The 21513-nt window shown below is 42.4% G+C and overlaps 1 protein-coding gene across 2 annotated transcripts in view; it reads left to right on the top strand.

The window, feature by feature from the left end:
* Positions 1–1994: 1994 nt before the first annotated feature.
* The window catches only part of BRD7 (bromodomain containing 7), a 45269-nt gene continuing 25750 nt past the window's right edge, over positions 1995–21513 (top strand). For both annotated transcript variants that reach the window (XM_049786109.1, XM_049786108.1), the window contains exons 1-5: positions 1995–2130; positions 2235–2428; positions 13820–13949; positions 14390–14447; positions 17055–17199. In XM_049786109.1, the coding sequence (XP_049642066.1) occupies positions 2082–2130; positions 2235–2428; positions 13820–13949; positions 14390–14447; positions 17055–17199 (576 nt within the window). In that variant the 5' untranslated portion in view covers positions 1995–2081. The remainder of the gene's footprint in view (positions 2131–2234; positions 2429–13819; positions 13950–14389; positions 14448–17054; positions 17200–21513) is intronic.

Genomic DNA, 21513 nt, shown 5'->3' with positions numbered 1-21513 from the left:
AGGGAAGCAAAGATCTCCCTGGCTGCCTGTCCTGAACCACTGGAGCAGAGTTGCCCAGTAGGTGGCAGGACAAGGTCAACAGGAAGGAAGGAGAGAAAAACTGCAATCAATGGGTTAGTAGGAAGAAGCCTTTCTGCAGACACTGACTGATGACACATGTAGCAAGAGGCAAGAGTTCCATATCTGAAGAATATTTGTTACCTACCTTAGTTAATTTTCCATTGGCAGTGTCTAGGAGCCAGGCTTGAGTAGCACTGTAGCTCAAACTTTGCTCCTTTTAGAACAGTTACTAGTCCTTCCCACTGACCACTTTCACCGCTCAGGCCACCTTCACAGTGGCCTCCTCAAAGCAACTAGAGACATTGAGTTTAGAGAAGGTTTTTACCATCTTTTAACCAAATAGGTAATGACATATTATTTACTCAGAAATACACTTAACTTTGGGCTCTAAACTAAGCTAAGGCTGGCTCTGTGCTCAGGGTTTTTCCTACAGGTGCTTGGAATACATACATGGCATGTATTGGGAATAGACTCAGGGCTAAGTGCTTTAACCCCTGTACTATCTTGTGGTCCTCCACATTTTGTTAATGTTGATTTCATTAAATCCTCAGAGGCCTTCACATATCAGCACATAAAAGTTTTTGTTAATTAGAATCCTTCCATTACCACTGTAATGGATTTGCAGTCTATGGCATCCAGTGCAGGCAAGATTCAATACATGTTTTGAAAGATAAAATAGAAGCAAAAGAAAGTGAGACAGAAGGGGAAAATCAGAGAAGGAAGATGAGTGGTCAAGAAAAACGATAAAGGATTAAAGGAGGGATAAAATAATGGAACAAAGAGGGTAAAAGAAGAAAAAAGAAGGGTCAAAGTTATAGTACAGTAGGTAAGGCCTTTGCAAGTGGCCAACCCAGGCTAGATCCCCTGCATCCCATATGGTCAACTGAGCTCTGAGTGCTCAGTGATTCTTGAGTGATGCTGAACCCCTGAGCTTAGCCAGGTGTGGGCCAAAAACAAAAGGAAGGAAGGAAGGAAGGAAGGAAGGAAGGAAGGAAGGAAGGAAGGAAGGAAGGAAGGAAGGAAGGAAGGAAGGAAGGAAGGAAGGAAAGGAGGGAGGGAAGGAAGGAAGGAAGGAAGGAAGGAAGGAAGGAAGGAAGGAAGGAAGGAAGGAAGGAAGGAAGGAAGGAAGGGAGGGAGGGAGGGAGGGAGGGAGAGAAGGGAGGGAGGGAGGGAAAGAAGGAAGGAAGGAAGGAAGGAAGGAAGGAAGGAAGGAAGGAAGGAAGGAAGGAAGGAAGGAAGGAAGGGAGGGAGGGAGGGAGGAAGGGAGGAGGGAGGGAGGGAGGGGAGGGAGGGGAGGGAAGGAAAGGAAAGGAAAGGAAAGGAAAGGAAAGGAAAGGAAAGGAAAGGAAAGGAAAGGAAAGGAAAGGAAAGGAAAGGAAAGGAAAGGAAAGGAAAGAAGGAGGGAGTGCACAGTAGCAGGGAGAGTCAAGAGTAAAAGAAGGGGCCCGGAGAGATAGTACGGAGGGAGGGAGTTTGCCTCGCATGCAGAAGGACGGTGTTTCAAATCCGGACATCCCATATGGTCCCCCCCCCCCAGCCTGCCAGGAACAATGTCTGAGCTTAAAGCCAGGAGTAACCCCTGAGCGCTGCCGGGTGTGACCCCAAAAACCAAAAAAAATTAAAAAGAGTAAAAGAAAACTCCCGCCCTGTGGCTCCGCAGCGCACGGTCCGGCGCCAACTCCGCGTCGTTCGCGTCCCCCTGCAGTTCCACCTCCGGCCGCCGGGGGCCGCCAGCGGCCGGGGCCGCACACCGGGGGCGGCGCGACGGGCCCTCTTTCCCGCCCGCGCGCGCCCGCCCGCCGCTCGCCGTCGCCGCCGACCCGCCGCGGCTCTCGCGCCCGGGCTCGCCGCGAGCCGTTCTCGGGGGAGCCTCGCGCCGCCCGGCGCGCGCCGCCCCGCTGCCTCGCGGCGCGGGCTCTCGCGGGCCCCGCGGCCGCCCTCCGCTCGCCTGGCCCGGACCGGAAGCGGCGCCGCTCGGCCTGGGCCTGGCGCGGGGGGCGGGCTCCGGGGCCCGGGCGGACATGGGCAAGAAGCACAAGAAGCACAAGGCGGAGCGGCGCCTCTACGAGGGTGAGGGTGAGGGTGAGGGTGAGGCGGCGGGCGGGGCGGGGGGCGCTCGGGTCGCGGCCGGGGCGGGGCCGGGCCTGACGCCGCCCTCCCGCCCCTCCCGCCAGAGTACGCGGAGAAGCCCCTGAAGCTCGTCCTCAAGGTGGGCGGCGGCGAGGTGACGGAGCTCTCCACCGGCAGCTCGGGCCACGACTCCGGCCTCGTCGACGACAGGCACCGCGACCGGAAGCGCAAGAAGCGCAAGAAGGGCGACAAGCAGCCGCCCGCCGACGACAAGGGCCGCAAGCGGAGGCGCGTCAAGGTAGGGGGGAGGGAGGGAGGAGGGAGGAAGGAAGGAAGGAAAAAGAAGGAAGGAAGGAGGAAGGGAGGGGGAGGGAGGAAGGAAAAAGAAAGGGAGGAAGGGAAGGAAGGAAGGAAAAAGAAAGGAGGGAAGGAGGAAGGAAAAAGGAAGAAGGGAGGAAGGAGGGAGGGAAGGAAGGAAAAAGGAAGGAGAAGGGAGGAAGGAGGAAGGAAAAGAAAGGAGGGAGGGAGGAAGGAAAAAGAAGGAACGGAGGAAGGAGGGAGGGAGGAAAGGAGGAAAAAGAAGGAGGGAGGAGGGAGGGAGGAAAGAAAAAGAAGGAGGAAGGAAGGAAGGAAAAAGAAAGAAGGAGGAAGGGAGGAAGGAAAAAGAAAGGAGGGAGGAAGGAAGGAAGAAAAAGAAAGAAGGAAGGAGGGAGGGAGGAAGGAAGGAAGAAAAAGAAAGAAGGAGGAAGGAGGGAGAGAGGGAGGAAAGATGGAAGGAGGGAGGGAAGATGGAAGGGAGGGAGGGAGGAAGGACGGAAGGGGGCCCCGGGGTCGCCACCCCCTGGACTCACAACACACACACACTCCGCCCTCTGTGTCCCCAAGGGCCTGGGTTGAGGACATCCTAGGTGACTGATCCCCAAGGCCCCTACCTACACACACACACCACACATACCACCCTCTGTGTCCCTGAGGCCCCTACACACACACACACACCAGGGTCGCCACCCCCTACACTCACACACACTTCGCCACCCCCCTACACAGACACATTCTGCCCACTGTGACCCCGAAGGGCTGGGTTGAGGACATCCTATCCTAGATGGTTGAGCCCCGAAGCCCCTACCTACAAACACACACTCCCCACACATACCACTCTCTGTGTCCCCGAGGGGCTGGGTTGAGGACATCCTAGGTGGCTGAGCCCCAAGGCCCCTACATTCACACTCACAGAGCAGGGTCAACACTCCCTACACTCACACACACTTCAACACCCCCTACACACAAATAAACACACAGACCCCACTGTCCACCGTTTGTGTCCCCCAGGGGCTGGGTCGAGGACATTCTAGGTGACTGAGCATCCTAGGTATGGCTTTTCTGCTCCTGTGCAACCATGTGTGAGCCCATCAAAGAGAGGGAGAGGGAGAGAATTTGCTCAGAGATCCCACCCATGCCACAGCAAAAGCTTTTGGGGGGCCATGCTGGAGGGATTACATCCAGAGGTTACACCCAGCTTCTGTAGGTGTCACACCCAGCTCTGTACCCATGCCCAGAAATCAGATGGGGTGCCAGGGATCAAACCCAGATTGGCTGCATGCCAGGCAAGTGCCGGTACTACCCTCTGTCCTCTCTCCAGTCCCCCCAAAAGCCTTTTTTTTTTTTTAATAAACAGTTTGTGATGATTTGCAGCCTAAGCAAAATTATCTTAATCATCAGCTTTTTTCCCCAAGGATGATCACCTGCCTTCCTGGAATCATCCTGGGAAACTTGTACATGCCTCAGTTAGCCTGTTCCTTTTTTGTTTGTTTTTTGTTTTTGTTTTTCGGGCCACACCCGTTTGATGCTCAGGGGTTACTCCTGGCTAAGCACTCAGAAATTGCCCCTGGCTTGGCGGGACCATATGGGATGTCGAACTGCGGTCCTTCCTTGGCTAGCGCTTGCAAGGCAGACACCTTATCTCTAGCGCCACCTCGCTGGCCCCCAGTTAGCCAGTTCTTAAGTGACTTCACTGACCCTTACAGCATCTCGGAGATGGATTTCCAGAGGGCAGTTTTGTTATTTTCTTAAGGTTCCGTGTACAAGAGAAATTCCGGTTTGTAGGTAGGATGAAACAACAGTGGTGAATCATGAAATCTTTGGTTTCGCTGGAGTATTATTTTCTGCCCTCACTTTTTAAATTGTCTTTGGCAAGACTGTCAACATACAAAACTGTAGCTTCTCTTTCCTGTATAAAACTTGAAGTGCTCGGGGCTTACACCTCAGGTATCAGGCTTGATGGGGCTTTGGTGGCCACAGGAGGTGTTGAGGATAGAACCTGTGTTGTTGGCTGCAATACATCATTTGCTGCACGATCACTCTGGCTTCACACATTTTCTTTGGATATTTATCTCTGTTTCTGCTGGGGAAGGGGGCTGAGTCACACCGGCAGTGCTCAGGGGTTACTCCTGGCTCTGGCTCAAAAATCACTCCTGGCAGGCTCCGGGGACCATCTGGGATTCGGGGAGTCGAACCTGGGTCTGTCCTGGATTGGCTGCATGCAAGGTAAATACCCTATCACCATGCTATCACCTGGCCCCATCTCCATTTCTAAATATAGGCTTATTTAGTGATTTGTCTTCTAAATTTTTAGCTATTTTTAAACCATATTACTGTTATGAATAGTTTTTTGCTCCTGTAGCATTTCATACCTATAGGTGTGTTTCTCACCATTACCCATAATCAAATGTACAGTGTCCTCACCTTAACCACTCCCTTTCCTCTGGTAACTATCATATTTTTCATAGTGTGGGTTACTTTTGTTGTGTTTTGCTATCATTTCATGTTACAGAGATGAGAATTTAAATTGGTGCCCTCCATTTTCCTAGAATAGGTAATCACAGTAGTTGAGTAGATTAATATTTGGAACCCAGAGCGATAGCACAGTGGGTAGTGTGTTCACTCTGCATGCAGTTGACCTGGGTTTGATCCCCAGCATCCCATATGGTTCCCTGAACCTGGCGGAAGTAACTTCTGAGCTCAGAGCCAAGAGTAACCCCCTGAGCGCTACTGAGTGTAGCCCAAAAGACCAAAAAATAATTACATTTGGGGTATTTAATTGTTGTTCGTTGGAGACAAATATTCAAATGCACATCAGAGTTTGACCTGTTAATTGCTTCCATTTGTTTGGTAATTGCCTGTTAATTTTTCTGAAATAAATTTCTTAATCTATTTGAGTTCTATTTTTCACCTGGTTAGATATTTTGGGTGAAAGGCGTCATAGGTTGGGTCTAAGATGGCTGATGTGAAGCCACTATCCCTTCTGCTACAGTCCTACTAGTTCCCTAGACTTCCAGTGATGGATGACTCATTGCCTGCTTCCTTGATCCCAAATCTTGCACTTAATATGCTGTTCTAGTGGAAACTTAAACTTTAGGAACTACTTCAGAAAGCATCATCTACATTAGGTTTTGAGATTTCTTCCAAGTTTGAAAATCTTTTATCCTCATATACTCAGGAATTCAAGACTGAACATTTTGTCCTGTTGTTAGATATTAGATAATTGAAGCTTGTTATAATATCTCCTGGTTTCCAGATAGTCTCCAATATATCTTTTCTTCATTCTGATTCTTAGTCCTTTATACATTCCAAATGCAACATTTTTAGGTTTGTCCCCTTCCACCAAAATATTTCTTACCTTCAGTTCTGAATTGAACCAGATGGGTAATAGTAATAACTCTTGCTGTTTAGATAGCAAACTAATCTCTCTGTTTTTGTTTGTTTGTCTTTTGTTTTTTGGTTTTGGAGTCACTCCTGGCTATGTGCTCAGAAATCTCCTGGCTCAGAGAACCATATGGGACATTGAGGATCGAATCCAGGTTCATCCTGAGTCAGCCATGTTAAAGGCAAATGCCCTACCACTGTGCTATCTCTCCGGCCCCTAATCTACTCATTTTTGTAGCTTTTCTTTTCTCTAATATCTTTTTTTCTTGGGGGGGGGGGGGGGTTCGGCCACACTCATTTGATGCTCAGGGGTTACTCCTGGCTAAGTGCTCAGAAATTGCCCTTGGCTTGGGGGGACCAAATGGGACTCCGGGGGAATCTAACCGCAGTCCTTCCTTGGCTAGCGCTTGCAAGGCAGATACCTTACCTCTAGCGCCACCTCACTGGCCCCTCCTTTCTCTATCTTTTTTGTTCTTCAAGTAGCATTCTTAATTTCTGCTGTTGAATTTTATTTCATGTATTGTATTTTCACTTTCTACTACTCGGATATTTGCCAAGCATTCTTGGCCTGTTTTATTTCCCTGGGAATATTAATTGAAGTGTTTTTGCCATAATAATAATGATCTCTTTAGGCTTGTTTGCTTGGTTAATTTTAGGGGCCACACCTGGTTGTGTTTAGAACTTCTGGCTCTGCACTCAGGGATCACACCTGATGGTGTTAGGGAGCCAAACCTAGATCAGACAAGTATCCTGCCTGTACTACTGCTCTAGTCCATATAATGATCTCTTAGGTTGCCTACATTGTGTTTTGCACTCAGTTCTTCATGTAACTGTTTCATTTCCTCAATTTGTATTGAAAAGTATCTTTTATTTTTGTTTTTTGTTATGCTGGGATTTGAACCTAGGGCCACACATTTAAGTCATGCTCTCTACCTCTGAGCCATATCTCCAATGCTGAAAAGTATCTTTTAATTACCTCTTGAGCTTTTGTATGCATTTAAACATGGCAGATCGGGTTGTAGAGTATGGTAAGCTTTTGGATGAGACTAGTTAAGTATTTCATACCTAGAAAGAGTTATCAGCTGATGGACTTTAGAATCACTAAACAAAGAACTTGGTGATTTTGAACCCCCAAATATCTACCCTGCAGATACCTTTTCTGGTCCCTTTAATGTCTCCAGGGAAAATTCCTCCTCTCCTGGGAGGATATTACTGGCTAATTGTATTTCAGATTCAGCCAGGATGGAAGGGCCTTTCTTCCTTTGCTCTCTTTTCATTTCAGCATCTCTCCTAACTGGTATCCAGGGCTGGACTCTTACTGATGTTTTGTATCTCAAAAAAAAAGAATTTTTAATTTTCAGGTGCTCTTCTCATTGATACCCACCTCTCTCTGCAAGAAGTTTGTTTTTGTTTTGGGGAGGGGGTGTACATCACATCCCATGATGCTTAAGGCTTACTTTTAGCTCTGCATTCAGGAATTACTCCTGGTACTCAGGAGACAATATAGGATGCTGGGGATCGAACCCAGGTTAGCTTCAAGGGGAATGCCCTCCCTGCTATAGTATTACTCTGACTGTAGAAATATCTGCTTTCTCTGGTCAGCAAACTCCTTTATGGGTGTGTGTGTGGGGGGGGGGAATTGGTTGTTTTGTTTTGTTTTTGGATCACACCCAGCAGAGCTCAGGGATTACTCCTTGCTCTGCATTCAGAAATTACTCCTGGTAGCTCAGAGAATCATGTGGGATGCTGAGGATCTAACTCAAATAAGCCACGTGCAAGGCAAACACCTATTTTGCTATTACTCCAGTCCCAAACTCCTTTTTTGGGGATAGAGGGGTCACACCCAGCAGTACTCAGGGATTACTCCTGGCTCTGCGCTCAGAAGTTGCTCCTGGCAGGCTCAGGGGACCATATGGGATGCCGGGATTCAAACTGAGATCCGTCCTGTGTTGGCCGAGTGCAAGGCAAATGCCTTACCACTGTGTTATCACTCCAGCATCCCACACTCCTTTTTTTATACTGTCCATCTTCTAAATATGTTGATACCTTTAATTCACTATTGTCTCTTCTGTGCTCTTTGTTCCTACCATTCTCTCATTTAACTGGAAGATGAGGAAAGAACAGAACCCTTTTTAATTGTTAGTTCTGGGCATTAGCACCATACTGTAGTTTTCTAAAATATTCATTTATCTCATTCTCTTTTTTGACTACAATGAGGAACCATGTTCTAATTTTAAATGCTAAAGTATTATTGCAGCAAACCATCCTGTACACACTTCTTTATATGTCTTTATTATAGCACTTCATGAAGCCATTCTGAAGTCTCCTCTTTTGTTTTAGTTACTCTGCCCTTAACTTTGATATTTTTTGATATTTTTCAAAATATCATAAGACACCATTATATTTTAATGCCATTGCAAATATAGTATCATTTGAATATAACGCTTCAAAATAAAACAGGTAAGTAATTTTTGTTTTATAAGAGGTAAAGTGGAAACTAAAGGAAGTGAAGAAAATTTTCTCAAGGTTCCACTTCCCTGGGACTCAGGATTATAGACTGGAATTCTCTGTCTTTGGTATCTGTTTGAGTCATTCTTTCTAAGCCAGAACAGGTACAGGGGAAGAGTGGTAAGTATAGGCGGTGGCTTCACAGCAACTCTCCTCAAGAAATTCAGGCAGCAGCAGTTGCCTTTGTTCTCTTCTGGGGGAAAGGTAGCCACATGGACCTAGGAATGTCTCGGGCGGAGGTTCCCAACTTGTATTTAGCCTACTACCCATCCTTTCGGAAAAAAAATCAGGACCTCTAGAAATCTACTTTCTTTAAAAATAAACAGAAAATGCCCTTCAATTGTACACAATTCCATTACAGCTCCCTGGATTATTTCAGTCTCTCTGTCTCTCTGTCTCTCTGTCTCTCTCTCTCTGTCTCTCTCTCTCTCTCTCTCTGTCTCTCTCTCTCTCTCTCTCCTCTGTGTCTGTCTCTTTCTCCCTCTCTCTCCCTCTCCCTCTCCCTCTGCCTCTCCCTCTCCCTCACCCTCACCCTCTCCCTCACCCTCTCCCTCTCCCCTATCCTCTGTAACTAGGGCATGTATAGTTCAGAGGGACTGATGATTGTCATTCCATGAAGCAAGGAGGACAGGTGCAAGAAAGGCATAAAGATTCCCAGTTCCCTTTTAAAGCATTTCTTCAAAAAGCATGTAACAGCTTCTGCTACAGCTTTTTGTTGTTGTTGTTCTAAACTTCATTGTTTGCCCACCTCTAAGCTACCACCGAAACTGGGGAACGTCTTGAGGAAAGCAGATGTCAGCATTGCTGAAAATCTAAACATTTTATTTCAGAGAATTAAAAAATAGTTTAAGGGAAGCACACACATAAAACACAAGACTTAAAAGGTGTCTTAGTGAAGGAATCATCTTTTGACTAGTAAAGCTCAGGTTCTACTTTAAAATAACCGAACAAATAGGGGCTATATTTCTCCCTATAAAGCAAATATACTCAGCACCTACTAGAGCAGTTGTGTTAAATGTATTCACATTTGCTGTCAGTTTCCACAACTTTATACTCATTAAAAAAACTCACTGAGGGGCCGGAGAGATAGCATGGAGGTAAAGCGTTTGCCTTTCATGCAGGAGGTCATCGGTTCGAATCCCGGCGTCCCATATGGTCCCCCGTGCCTGCCAGGAGCAATTTCTGAGCCTGGAGCCAGGAATAACCCCTGAGCACTGCCTGGTGTGACCCAAAAACCAAAAAAAAAAAAAAAAAAAAAAAACTCACTGTATCTTTTCACCATAGTCCATCATTCTATTTTCTCTCAGCTTGATTCCTTATGCATATTTCAGATAAGTAGACTCATACAATATTTGTCTTTTTATGTCTTGTTTCTCATAGCTTTATATCCTCAAGAACACTAGGTACGAGGCTTCCTTACTGACTTTTCACTAAAATACTCAGATAACTGAACTTCTTTGTTAAAAATCATATTCGTGGGGTCAGAGCAAGTAGAGCGCTTGTCTTGCAAGCAGCCAGCCTAGGTTCGATCCCTGGCATCCCAAAAGGTCCCCCATGTCTGCCAGGAGTAATTTCTGAGCATAGAGCAAGAAGTAATTTTCAGGTTTGGCCTAAAAACAAAACTTCAAGTTTGTTTTCTAAGAAGAATAATCAAAATCCAATATCTTTGTTAACAGCTTTGCGAGTCAGCTTGAGGTTTAGAAATTAGATTAGTTCTATTGCTTACTAATGTTTTAGTCTTCAAAGCCACTTAAGAATGTTATAAATTAAGAGCATAAAGAATGTTATAAATTGGGCCAGAGAGATGGCATGGAGGTAAGGCGTTTGCCTTGCAATCAGAAGGTCGGTGGTTTGAATCCCAGCATCCCATATGGTCCCCTGAACCTGCCAGGAGCTATTCCTGAGCGTAGAGCCAGGAGTAACCCCTAAGCGCTGCTGGGTGTGACCCAAAATCCAAAAAAAAATAAAAAGAATGTTATAAATTGGGGCCGGAGAAATAGCGCAGTGGTAGGGTGTTTGCCTTGCAAGCAACTGACTCAGGACCAACAGTGGTTCAAATCCCGGCATCCCATATGGTCCCCTGTGCCTGCCAGGAGTGATTTCTGAGCACAGAGCCAGGAGTAACCCCTGAGTGCTGCCAGATGTGACCCAAAAATCAAAAAGAAAAAGAATGTTATAAATTAAGAGCATTAACATATTGGATGTTATTGTATGCAAATAAATACACTAGGATTAAGTAAATGTCTTTTTTTTTTTTTTTTGGTTTTTGGTTTTTGGGCCACACCTGGCAGTGCTCAGGGGTTACTCCTGGCTGTCTGCTCAGAAATAGCTCCTGGCAGGCACAGGGGACCATATGGGACACCGGGATTCGAACCAACTACCTTTGGTCCTGGATTGGCTGCTTGCAAGGCAAACGCCGCTGTGCTATCTCTCCGGGCCCACTAAATGTCTTAATAAAAGTTAAAAACTAGGGGCCAGAGGAGTAGTACAGTGGATAGATTGTTTGCCTTGCACTAAGCTGATCCAGGTACAATCTCCAATACCACATATGGCCTATAAGTTATCCAGGAATGATCCCTGAACACAGAATCAGGAATAAGCCCTGAACCGGTACCGCTCTTTATGGCCTAAAAACCAAAAGAAAAAAATTAAAAATTATTCAGATTTCCATAAATTCTAGTAAGCAGGTGTTTTATTAAGTCACTAAGCAGTTTTTTAGGAGAACACACACATAGTAAGTGTGTATAGTATTCTAAGTTTTTTATATTACTGTTTGTTTGTTTTGGGTTCACACCCAGCAGTGCTCAGGGGTTACTCCTGGCTCTATGCTCAGAAATCGCTCCTGGCAGGCTCGTGGGACCATGTGGGATGCCGGGATTTGTACCACCGTCCTTCTGCTTCCAAGGCAGATACCCTACCGTTGTACTTTCTCTCTGGCCCCTGTATTACTATTTTAATCATTATAAATCATTCTGTTGGTTAGTTACTGTTATACTAGTACTATTTCTGAGGTAAATTGATGTGAGAGCTAGTTTGTAAATAGAGGACAAATGAGTAGCAGAATGATAGGCAAAATTCTATCAAAAACAGTATTTTGAGGGGGTCGGAGAGATAGCATAGAGGTTGGACATTTGCCTTGCATGCAGAAGGATAGTGGTTCGAATCCTGGCATCCCATATGGTCCTCTGAGCGCTGCTGAGTGTAACCCAAAAACCCAAAAAAAAGAAAACAGTATTTTGAATTTTATATGATATTTGTAAAAATCCAGGATCTCAAGACTACTAATGTGCAGAAAATCCTTATCTTTCTAATTCTCCATTCTGTACTTATCCCTCTTGAAGCGGTCCTTTAAATCCCAGCTGTCTGATCTTGGGGAAGTAGAAGGACTCTGACTCAGAGGAGTGGTCATGTCTGATAGATAGCACAGCTGTTTGTTGATTATTTTACTAGATGCTGCCTGTGTGCCTGACTGTACTAGGCTCAGAGGATAAAGATAAAGTACCATCCTGACACTACAGGAGCAGAGTTGGACCAAAGAAGTAGATACAGAGAATAAATAAATGTAATTGGCTGGTAAATTCTAATGACTGGATTGTAAGCTCAGAGAGAACTGAAGCAAACAAAGCCAATTGATCTATGGAAGAAATAGACAAATGTGATATAACTTGTTTCAATCAATTCCAGTTAAATGGAAGCTTTGTTTCCAAATTCCCAATCTGGCAGTAACATGTTATAGTATCATTTAGTTTGGGATAGTTTCCAAGAGTATGTTTTATGTTATTTGTTAGCTCTTTTGAATTTTTGATTTTACTATACTGAACAAAGTAGTTACTAGAGTCCAGGTTAACTAGTTAGAAGTTACTGAATACCAAGATGTTTAAAAACAACTTGTTTCTTTTCGTACTTCCGCAAATTTTCTCTTTCATGAACTCATTTGACTTCTCCGTGGGCTCTTTTATGGTGCTAAACCTGCCCTCATGGACCCTTAAATAAAATCTGTAATTAAATATGTCTTAAATTAAGAAACCTGATGAAAATAAATGAATTGCTTGAGATAGTGCTAAGGATGAACGGTTGGAGATTAGTACAGATTTTACGACCACAATAAGCTCCCTGGCATGACATGGTCCCCAGCAAAACTAGGTATGGTCTTGGAAGTTCTTAAGCACCACCAAGTATGGCTCAGGTGGTCTCCAATACTGAACATGAATTAAACCACTGGCCCAGTTGGCCAAGAACTGCCAAAGGGGTGCCAGGAGCCCCTACACACTGTTTGGAAGGCCCCCCTATTTCTGCTTATTTGGGGGCTACACCCAGCTCGGCTCAGAGTTTACTCCTGGCTCTACTCAGGAGTCATTCATGATAGGTTTAGAGATTATATGGGATACCAAGGATCAAATGTGCAAGGCAAGCACCTTACTAACACTATACTTGCTCTCTGGCCCCAAAAATATTTTTCTAGATGTTATAGATGAATACTTTGTGAGCAAATCCTACCTAGAATTCTAGGTGACTCCTTAGAATCACACAGCCCATCCTGGGATCCTGGGGGAGGAATACTCACTCTGGGGACCTCCTTGTCCTTCCATCACCTCCTTAGAATCACCCCCGGTTTCCTTACTGTCAGACATTGTCCCCCCATTTTTTTTATTCCTTATGGGTACTGTTTTTTTTTAAGAGTATCATACATATCACTTTAATTCATTCAAGTTCCCAGTTATTGCTGATTGACTCCTTAGCCAGGTACATATACCAATAAAGCTTTTAGCTTTATATATCAGTAAGGAGATCTTTCCATATTCTTGGAGGATGAGGGTCACATCTGGCAGTGTTCAGGAGCTACTCCCAGCAGTGCTCAAAGTTCATTGAAAATTCTATCTTATATTTTCATTGCCATTACATTGTATAGATTCTTTTGTAGAAAGTTTTCAGTTCATGAACATGGTATATCTCTTTACTCAGGACTTTCACCGTGACCTTTTTTGTTTCATAAATTTTTTCCAAAAGCATTGGGCTTATTTAACTTGGCTATTTCTGAGTGTGTTAGTGTACTTTTGCGAGTATTTTTATTTTCTTTTTTTTTTTTTTTTTTTTTTTTTTGGTTTTTGGGCCACACCCGTTTGACGCTCAGGGGTTACTCCTGGCTATGTGCTCAGAAATCGCCTCTGGCTTGGGGGGACCATATGGGACGCCGGGGGATCGAACCACGGTCCTTCCTTGGCTAGCGCTTGCAAGGCAGACACCTTACCTCTAGCGCCACCTACCCGGCCCCGTATTTTTATTTTCTAATCAGTCATTTCTGGCATTTTTGTCTTTTATGTCATGTTACTCTCTCTTCTTCCAATAGATGGCACTAAAATGCACAAAGCATTCATTATTAAACTTTCTTTTCAGTAGTATTTATTTTCCCCCCCCTAAAATTGTTTTGAAGGTGTTGGTTCTAAAACATTTTTAAGCGATCCCCCTTTGTTTCATTTAGGAGGACAGAAAGAAGCGAGATCGTGACCGTGTGGAGAATGAGACAGAAAAAGACCTCCAATGTCAGGGACCTGTGAGATTAGACTTGCCTCCTGAGAAGCCTCTCACAAGCTCTTTAACCAAACAAGAAGGTTGGAATAACTTTGAATTAATTATCCTTAATAAGAAGGCTGAAGTTAACTGAAATATTTTGTTTTCTTATTTCTCTCACTATAAAAAAAGGTTTAAAATTAGCTTCAGTGGGCTGAAGAAATAGTATAGCGGGTAGGGCACTTGCCTTGCATCCACTTGAACAGTTTGATCCTCAGCACCCTGACCCCTGCCAGAAGTGATCCTTGTATAGAGCCAAGAATATGCCCTGAGCATCACTGGTGTGGTCCAAAACACAAACAAAATAATCTTTAAGCTTAAATTAATGTTCTCATACTTCAGCATATTTTTATAAATGAAATTTTTCATATATATGGGATATTTTAAAATAGAGATATCAAATAAGTCATAGAAAGCAATAAATAAAGCAAATACTCAGATTCTTTTTAAAATACTGCATTTCTTTTATTTTCCCCTTTAGAAGTAGAACAGACACCCCTTCAAGAAGCTTTAAATCAACTGATGAGACAATTGCAAAGGTAAATTATTTCAAATATTTTTTTAACAAAGACATTGAAATGAGAAATTATAAATCCAAAGGACCATTTTTTATTTTTGTTTTGTTGCTTACGTACAAATGTACAGTTATGGTAAATATTTTGCCTGGCAAGTGATTTAATCTAAGCAGCTGAGTTTTAGATGTTTTTGTTTGGTTTGCTAGCAGCTACGGAAGTGTTGACATAATACACATTTATTAATGGTTTATTAATTTATTAATAATATAATGGCGAGTTTCTCTTTAATGTCTGATGTGCTAAAGCTTAAAACCAAGAATAAACAATATAGTTTAGTTCTGCTAAAATACCTTTTGTGTATTTGTATAATGTGTGTGCTATGAAAATTCAGGCATTAAATCTGACAATAAACAAAATGCTGTGAATATTATTTCTGACCTTTTAACTATAAGAATTTGTTCTTAAATTTTCAGTATATTTATTAGACTATCTTATATTCTTAAAAGAGAAATTGACCAAGTACTTGTAGATATTAATTGTACTATCTCCCTAAAATTTAGTGTCTGAGTTTTCAACATAAAGACATGTATATTACTTACAGAGGATAAAGGATTTCTGGCTGTAGAACCTGCATTATAATAGTGGATTTCTTTTCTTCTTTTTTTTGGGGGGGTGGGGGGCACACCCAGTGACACTCGGGTTACTCCTGGCTATGCACTCAGAAATCGCTCCTGGCTTGGGGGACCATATGGGACGCTGGGGATTGAAACGCGGTCATGCAAGGCAAACACCCTACCACTTGAGCCACCTCTCTGGCCCCACATCTTTTTTTAAATTTTTTTTTGTTTGTTTATGAGTCAAACCCAGTTATGATCAGGGCTTATTACTAGTTCTAACCTCAAAAATCAGTGCTGGCTGTGCTCAGGGAACCTAATGTGGTCCTGGAGATTATACTGGGGTCAGCTGTGTGCAAGACAAGCCACAAGAACCTTAACCATTGTACTACTACTAACTTCAGAATACATCATAAATCACTTTTTAAGGTTGAACCTACTTTTTGAATTGAGTCCCTGTTCAGTTTTGCAGTTAAGATCAGAAGATAGGGGCCAGAAAGATAGTACAGTAGGTAGGGTACATTTGCCTTTCATGTAGTTGACCCTGATTCAATCCCCAGCACTATATAGTCCCCCAAGCCTGCCAGGGGTGATCCTGAACTTTGCCAAGTATAGTCCAAAAACAAACAAAGATCCTAAGTTAATAGTCTGTCTCGTTTTTTGGTGTTACAAAGTAGTTGAGAAAATTTCCCTTCAAGTCCTTAAACTGAAATAAATCATGTGTTACCATCCCATAGGAGTGAACATATTTATAATGCCTTCCATCTCAACTAAATTACATATAGTGTTTTATTTGCCTTTTAATTTGATAGCTTATAACATAAAACCAGATGTGGGTTAATGATATTACCTTACACCTACTTCTCATTGTTCAGAACATGTTAGGTTGTAGAATGTAGCCATGTTCTTTTGAGCAACCGAGTTGTGAATAATTGGTTAATTGTATAATCCCTGAGACTCAATGCTAATACTGCTGAATTTGTGTCACTTTTTTTTTTTTTCAAAACCAAGTCCAACTTCAAATGACTAATTTAGGGGTTGTAGATAATTTGCTCCAAAGAATTCCTCCAGCGATCATGAATATTATAATTCCCAAAACTTTAGGACCGCCTACATTTGAATGTCTTAAATTCCAGGCTAGATATTTTTGCTTGTTACATGCTTATCATTATTTTTCAGTCTCATTGTTTAAGCATCCTGCTGGGACAAACAGTAGATTCACATAGACCTGAGCTAAGTTTCCAGTTCTTATCTTTTATTAGATTTATGGCCTTGAATAAATGATTTGACTACCCTGAGCCTCTGTATCCTCATCTCTACCTGAGGGTATCACCACCTTGATGACTTACTTTTGTAAGTACAAAATGCTTCAAGTATCTATAATAGGGCAGAACATGTGAAAAATACAGTCGAAAGTGTTATTCTTACTTTCTAAGCATTTTTGTTGCTTTGATTATTTGGAGTCAAAAAACTTTGGTTTGCCAGAATTCTAGAGGGGAAAAAATAAGACAAATTATTTTAATCAGAGAACAGGGTTTGCTCCTGGCTCAGCAAGGAATCACTCCTCACTCTAGCCAGTGCTCAGAGGACTATATGTGATGTCGGGGATCAAACTGGGTCTCACAGACAAGGCCACCTTAGCCTCTATACTTTTGCTGACTCCCCTCCCCCTTTTTGGTTTTGATTTTTGATTCACACTTGCGTATATTGAGAGGCATGTATTGACTTTGCTAAGACCAGGTAGTTCTGGGTCTTCAACCCCCATTATTTATCTCATCCCCAAGACTGCATATTAAAAGAATTCTCTTGTCTTACACATACAACTAGCGTGTAAAAATCTGTTAACATTGTTATCAAATAGCTCTTATTCTCTAAAATCATCCTTCAGTTTTCTCTAAAAAGCTTGTTAGCACACCATAAATTTTCTTACATCAAAAAGGTTTCTCTTGTCTTCTGTCCCCAGACCAATAGATTTGTTTGTAAAAGAAGTAAAATTGGCCTTTTCATGTCTTCACAGAAAAGACCCAAGTGCTTTCTTTTCATTTCCTGTGACTGATTTTATTGCTCCCGGCTACTCCATGATCATTAAACACCCAATGGATTTTAGTACCATGAAAGAAAAGATCAAGAACAATGATTACCAGTCCATAGAAGAACTAAAGGTAATTGTAGATACTTACGTTCTGGTTGGAGAAAAAGACCGAGCTATAATAGAAACAAACATTCTTTATTGAAGCCTCAAACTCTTGGATCCTTTGTGTACAAAATCTTGGAAGAAATATGGATGTCTTATCTGGAATCTTCTTAAGCTATTTGTTTTGTAAAGAATTAAGTGTGTTTTAATACCTAAAATCTTTGTTTCTTTTCTGTCTCATGCTTTTGAGTTTAGTGAGAGAAAACAATGCATTGGTCCATCTACTACATTTTTAATTTGACATTTTTACATTGTATTTTTCAATATTAAAATGAAAAGGTATTTGGTTTTTTAGGTCAATACTGATATAATCAATATTTGGGTGGAAGTGAATTACATTATTTTTTTGTTGGTTTGTTTCTGTTTTGTTTGTTTGTTTGTTTGTACCCAACAGTCCTTAGCACTCTTTTCAGGGATTTTTTTGACATTTTTACATTGTATTTTTCAACATTAAAATGAAAAGGTATTTGGTTTTTTAGGTCAGTACTGATATAATCAATATTTGGGTGGAAAATTACATTATTTTTTTGTTGGTTTGTTTCTGTTTTGTTTGTTTGTTTGTTTGTGCCCAACAGTCCTTAGCACTCTTTTCAGGGATTTTTTTGACATTTTTACATTGTATTTTTCAACATTAAAATGAAAAGGTATTTGGTTTTATAGGTCAGTACTGATATAATCAATATTTGGGTGGAAAATTACATTATTTTTTTGTTGGTTTGTTTCTGTTTTGTTTGTTTGTTTGTTTGTACCCAACAGTCCTTAGCACTCTTTTCAGGGATTTTTTTGACATTTTTACATTGTATTTTTCTTTTTTTTTTTTTTTTTTTTTTTTTTGTGGTTTTTGGGTCACACCCGGCAGTGCTCAGGGGTTATTCCTGGCTCCAGGCTCAGAAATTGCTCCTGGCAGGCACGGGGGACCATGTGGGACGCCGGGATTCGAACCAATGACCTCCTGCATGAAAGGCAAACACCTTACCTCCATGCTATCTCTCCGGCCCCTACATTGTATTTTTCAACATTAAAATGAAAAGGTATTTGGTTTTTTAGGTCAGTACTGATATAATCAATATTTGGGTGGAAAATTACATTATTTTTTTGTTGGTTTGTTTCTGTTTTGTTTGTTTGTTTGTTTGTACCCAACAGTCCTTAGCACTCTGCTCAGGGATCATTACTCGAAGTGCTTGGGGAACCATATGTACTGGGGATTGAACCTCAATTAGCCTTGTGCAAGACAAGTGCCCTGCCTGCTGTACTATCTCTCCAGCCCCAAGACTAGTTTGGGGTTTTATTGTCCTAGTTAGCTGGTGATGCTCAGGGGCCATACCTAACTTTGTTCAGTGTACTATATGCAGTGCCAAGATTCAAACCAGGCCAGAGGTCACTGCCACATGATAGGAAAGCACTTTAATTCATTCTATCTCTCTAGCCCCTTATTTTCTTTCTTATTTTTGGGGGGTAGGAGGGGTCACACCTCCTGGCTCTATGCTCAGAATTACTCCTGGCAGGCTTGGGGGACCATATGGGATGGCAGGATTCGAATCACTGTCTTCTTCATACAAGGCTAATGCCCTACCTCCATGCTATCTCTCTGGCCTCCAGCCCCTTATTTTCTATTGGTAAATATCTTAAGATGTTGGCACTGTGTCCAGAAGTTTAACTATTTTTCCTACTTTGATAAAAAGTCTGGTTTTTGAACATATTTCCACTTAAGATGGAAACTGGACTAGGGTATATTCACAAAGTTCTGACATTTGTCTGAGCACAACATGTCCCCCAGAGTACTTCTGGAGATAGCACTAAACTTTCCCAACACAGCTATATAATGACTCTGGTTGTCCCAAAAACACTGCTGGGCGAAACCCTGGATGCTCTTGAGCACGACTGGGCTCAAACAGCATCACTCTCGCCCATTTGATTTACCAAGTCAGGTTTGCTGAGTATCCCTGGAAACAGTCCCCAGCTCCCTGAGCATTGATCTTGGGATCCAATACCCCCTCCCCCCAAAAAAGTAAGGAGATTAAAAACTTAAAAAGTTAAGAATCCTTAAGTCAGGGGTCTCAAACTCAATTTACCTGGGGGCCGCAGCAGTTAAAGTCGGGGTGATCCTTGAGTGCAAAGTCAGTAGTAAGCCTTGAACATTGGGAGGTGTGACCCAAACAACTAAAACAAAACAAAACAAAAAAAGATTCCTCTAGGTCAGGGCCACAAAATGTTGTACGGAGGGCCGCAAATGGCTCGAGGGCCGCAAGTTTGAGACCCCTGCCTTAAGTCATCAAGATTTTATCTGTAAGTAATAAAGTTCTGGGGTTTTGGTTTTGGGGTTTTTTTGTTTTGGTTTGGTTTGGTTTGGTTTTTGGGTCACACCCGGCAGCACTCAGGAGTTCCTCCTGGCTCTACGCTCAGAAATCGCTCTTGGCAGGCTCGGGGGACCGTATGGGATGCCAGGATTTAAACCATGGTCCTTCTGCATGCAAGGCAAATGTCCTACCTCCATGCTGTCTCTCAGCCTGTAAAGTTTTGTCCTTTTAAATTTATTTCCTATCAAAACCCCACCACAGTTTTTTTTTTTTTGGTCATATCTTTTATATTCTGATTAAACCTTGTGGCTATCACCTAGAACTAGACCTTGATTACATCACCTAGAAATAAGACCTTAAGTATAGGAAAATAAGACTAAACGTTATCTTTGTCTTTTTTTATCCAGATTGCTATCAGCTGAGAGATTAATAAAACTTTACTACCAAAATGCATATATAGATGATATTCCACTTTGAAAACTAAATTATATTCTCTTGTAACCGGAAATGGAAACTTTTCCTAACTTTCATCTGGTGAAAATTAGACTAGAAATCTAGCAGCATATTTCGACATATTTCTGACAGTATTGCTTAATGGAAAATTTTTTCACGATTCTTTGTGAACAGTTTTCCTCTGATCTTTCTGTTATGGTTACAGGAGAAAGTAAGTGTGCCACACCCACGTGATTTTTGAACAAGCAGTTATGAGTTATCATATGTGAATAAACAGTTTTTAAGTCTTTGGAATTTTTTACATTGCTACATTTTTTCCTAGCCCGAAGTAATATTTACTACCTAATTTACTCATAACGTGCCTTTTTTTCCAATTACATGGAAAGTATCCTCTCTGTGTGCGTTCAGGAACCAGAACCATTGATAAAATGGCATGAATGTTTTTTTTTGTTTTTGTTTTTTGTTTTTGTTTTTCTTTTTGGTTTTTGGTTCACACCCGGCAGCGCTCAGGGTTTACTCCTGGCACTCAGAAATTGCCCCCTGACAGGCTCGGGGGACCATATGGGATGCCGGGATTCAAACCACTGTCCTTCTGCATGCAAGGCAAACGCTTTACCTCCGTGCTATCTCTCTGGCCCCAGCATGAATGTTTTATATTGTATAACACACAGTTGAAGGAAGGATGCATATTTTTGTCTGGTTTTTTTAGATTCGGGACCTGGCAAAATCCTAACTGATAGAGACTTAGCCAAGAACTGAAAATTTATACACTCTTCCTCTTTCAATTTAATGCCAAATTTATTGTGACTTTTGAAGCAAACTTTACAAATTTTTTTTTTTGTTTGGTTTTGGACTACACTGGCAGCACTCAAGTCACTTCTGTCTCTGCTTGAAATCGTTCCTTGCAAGCTTGGGGAACCACATGGAATGCCAGGGATCAAACCCAGGTTGACCGAATGCAGGGCAAACATGCTGTGTTATCATTCCAGCCCCCACTTCTCACATTTTTTTTAACTCAAATCTACCTGTTTTTGTCTCATTTGTGTGTTGTAAGCGTTCATCATAATTACTAAAGAGTAGGGTATGGATTGCAGGTGGCAATTTCAAAGGACATTTTTGGAAGGCCATTTATTTTGCTTAGGTTTTTGTCATTTTAATTTAGTATAATTTTGATATGATCATTTGTGTATACAATGTTAAAAATACCCATAAAAGTATGCAATGGAATTGAATTCTCCAACACTTGTGCACACTTAGAAAAAATTTGTTTGTATTGGGCAGAACAGGCAAGTCCTGTGCTCACTCCTGGCATTGTTCAAAGAATCACTCCTGTTTGAGGGACTGTAGTATATGAAAAAGTTTCCATAAGATTATCCTTGGAATTGTTGTATATAAAAGTGTTTCTTTAGGATTGTTCTGTGACTATTGCCCCACCTAGCCCTTCCAGGTGGGGCGCTGTGGAGTTGGCAATAAATAGCTTGATGGACAGGGGAGAGGGGCTTCTGCGAAAGCTGCCGGCTGCAGGAGGATTC

This window comes from Suncus etruscus, chromosome 14, assembly GCF_024139225.1.
Source record: "Suncus etruscus isolate mSunEtr1 chromosome 14, mSunEtr1.pri.cur, whole genome shotgun sequence".
In the NCBI taxonomy this organism is placed as follows: domain Eukaryota; kingdom Metazoa; phylum Chordata; class Mammalia; order Eulipotyphla; family Soricidae; genus Suncus; species Suncus etruscus.
The sequence above is the reverse complement of the archived record's forward strand: the minus strand, read 5'-3'. Positions and strand labels throughout refer to the sequence as shown.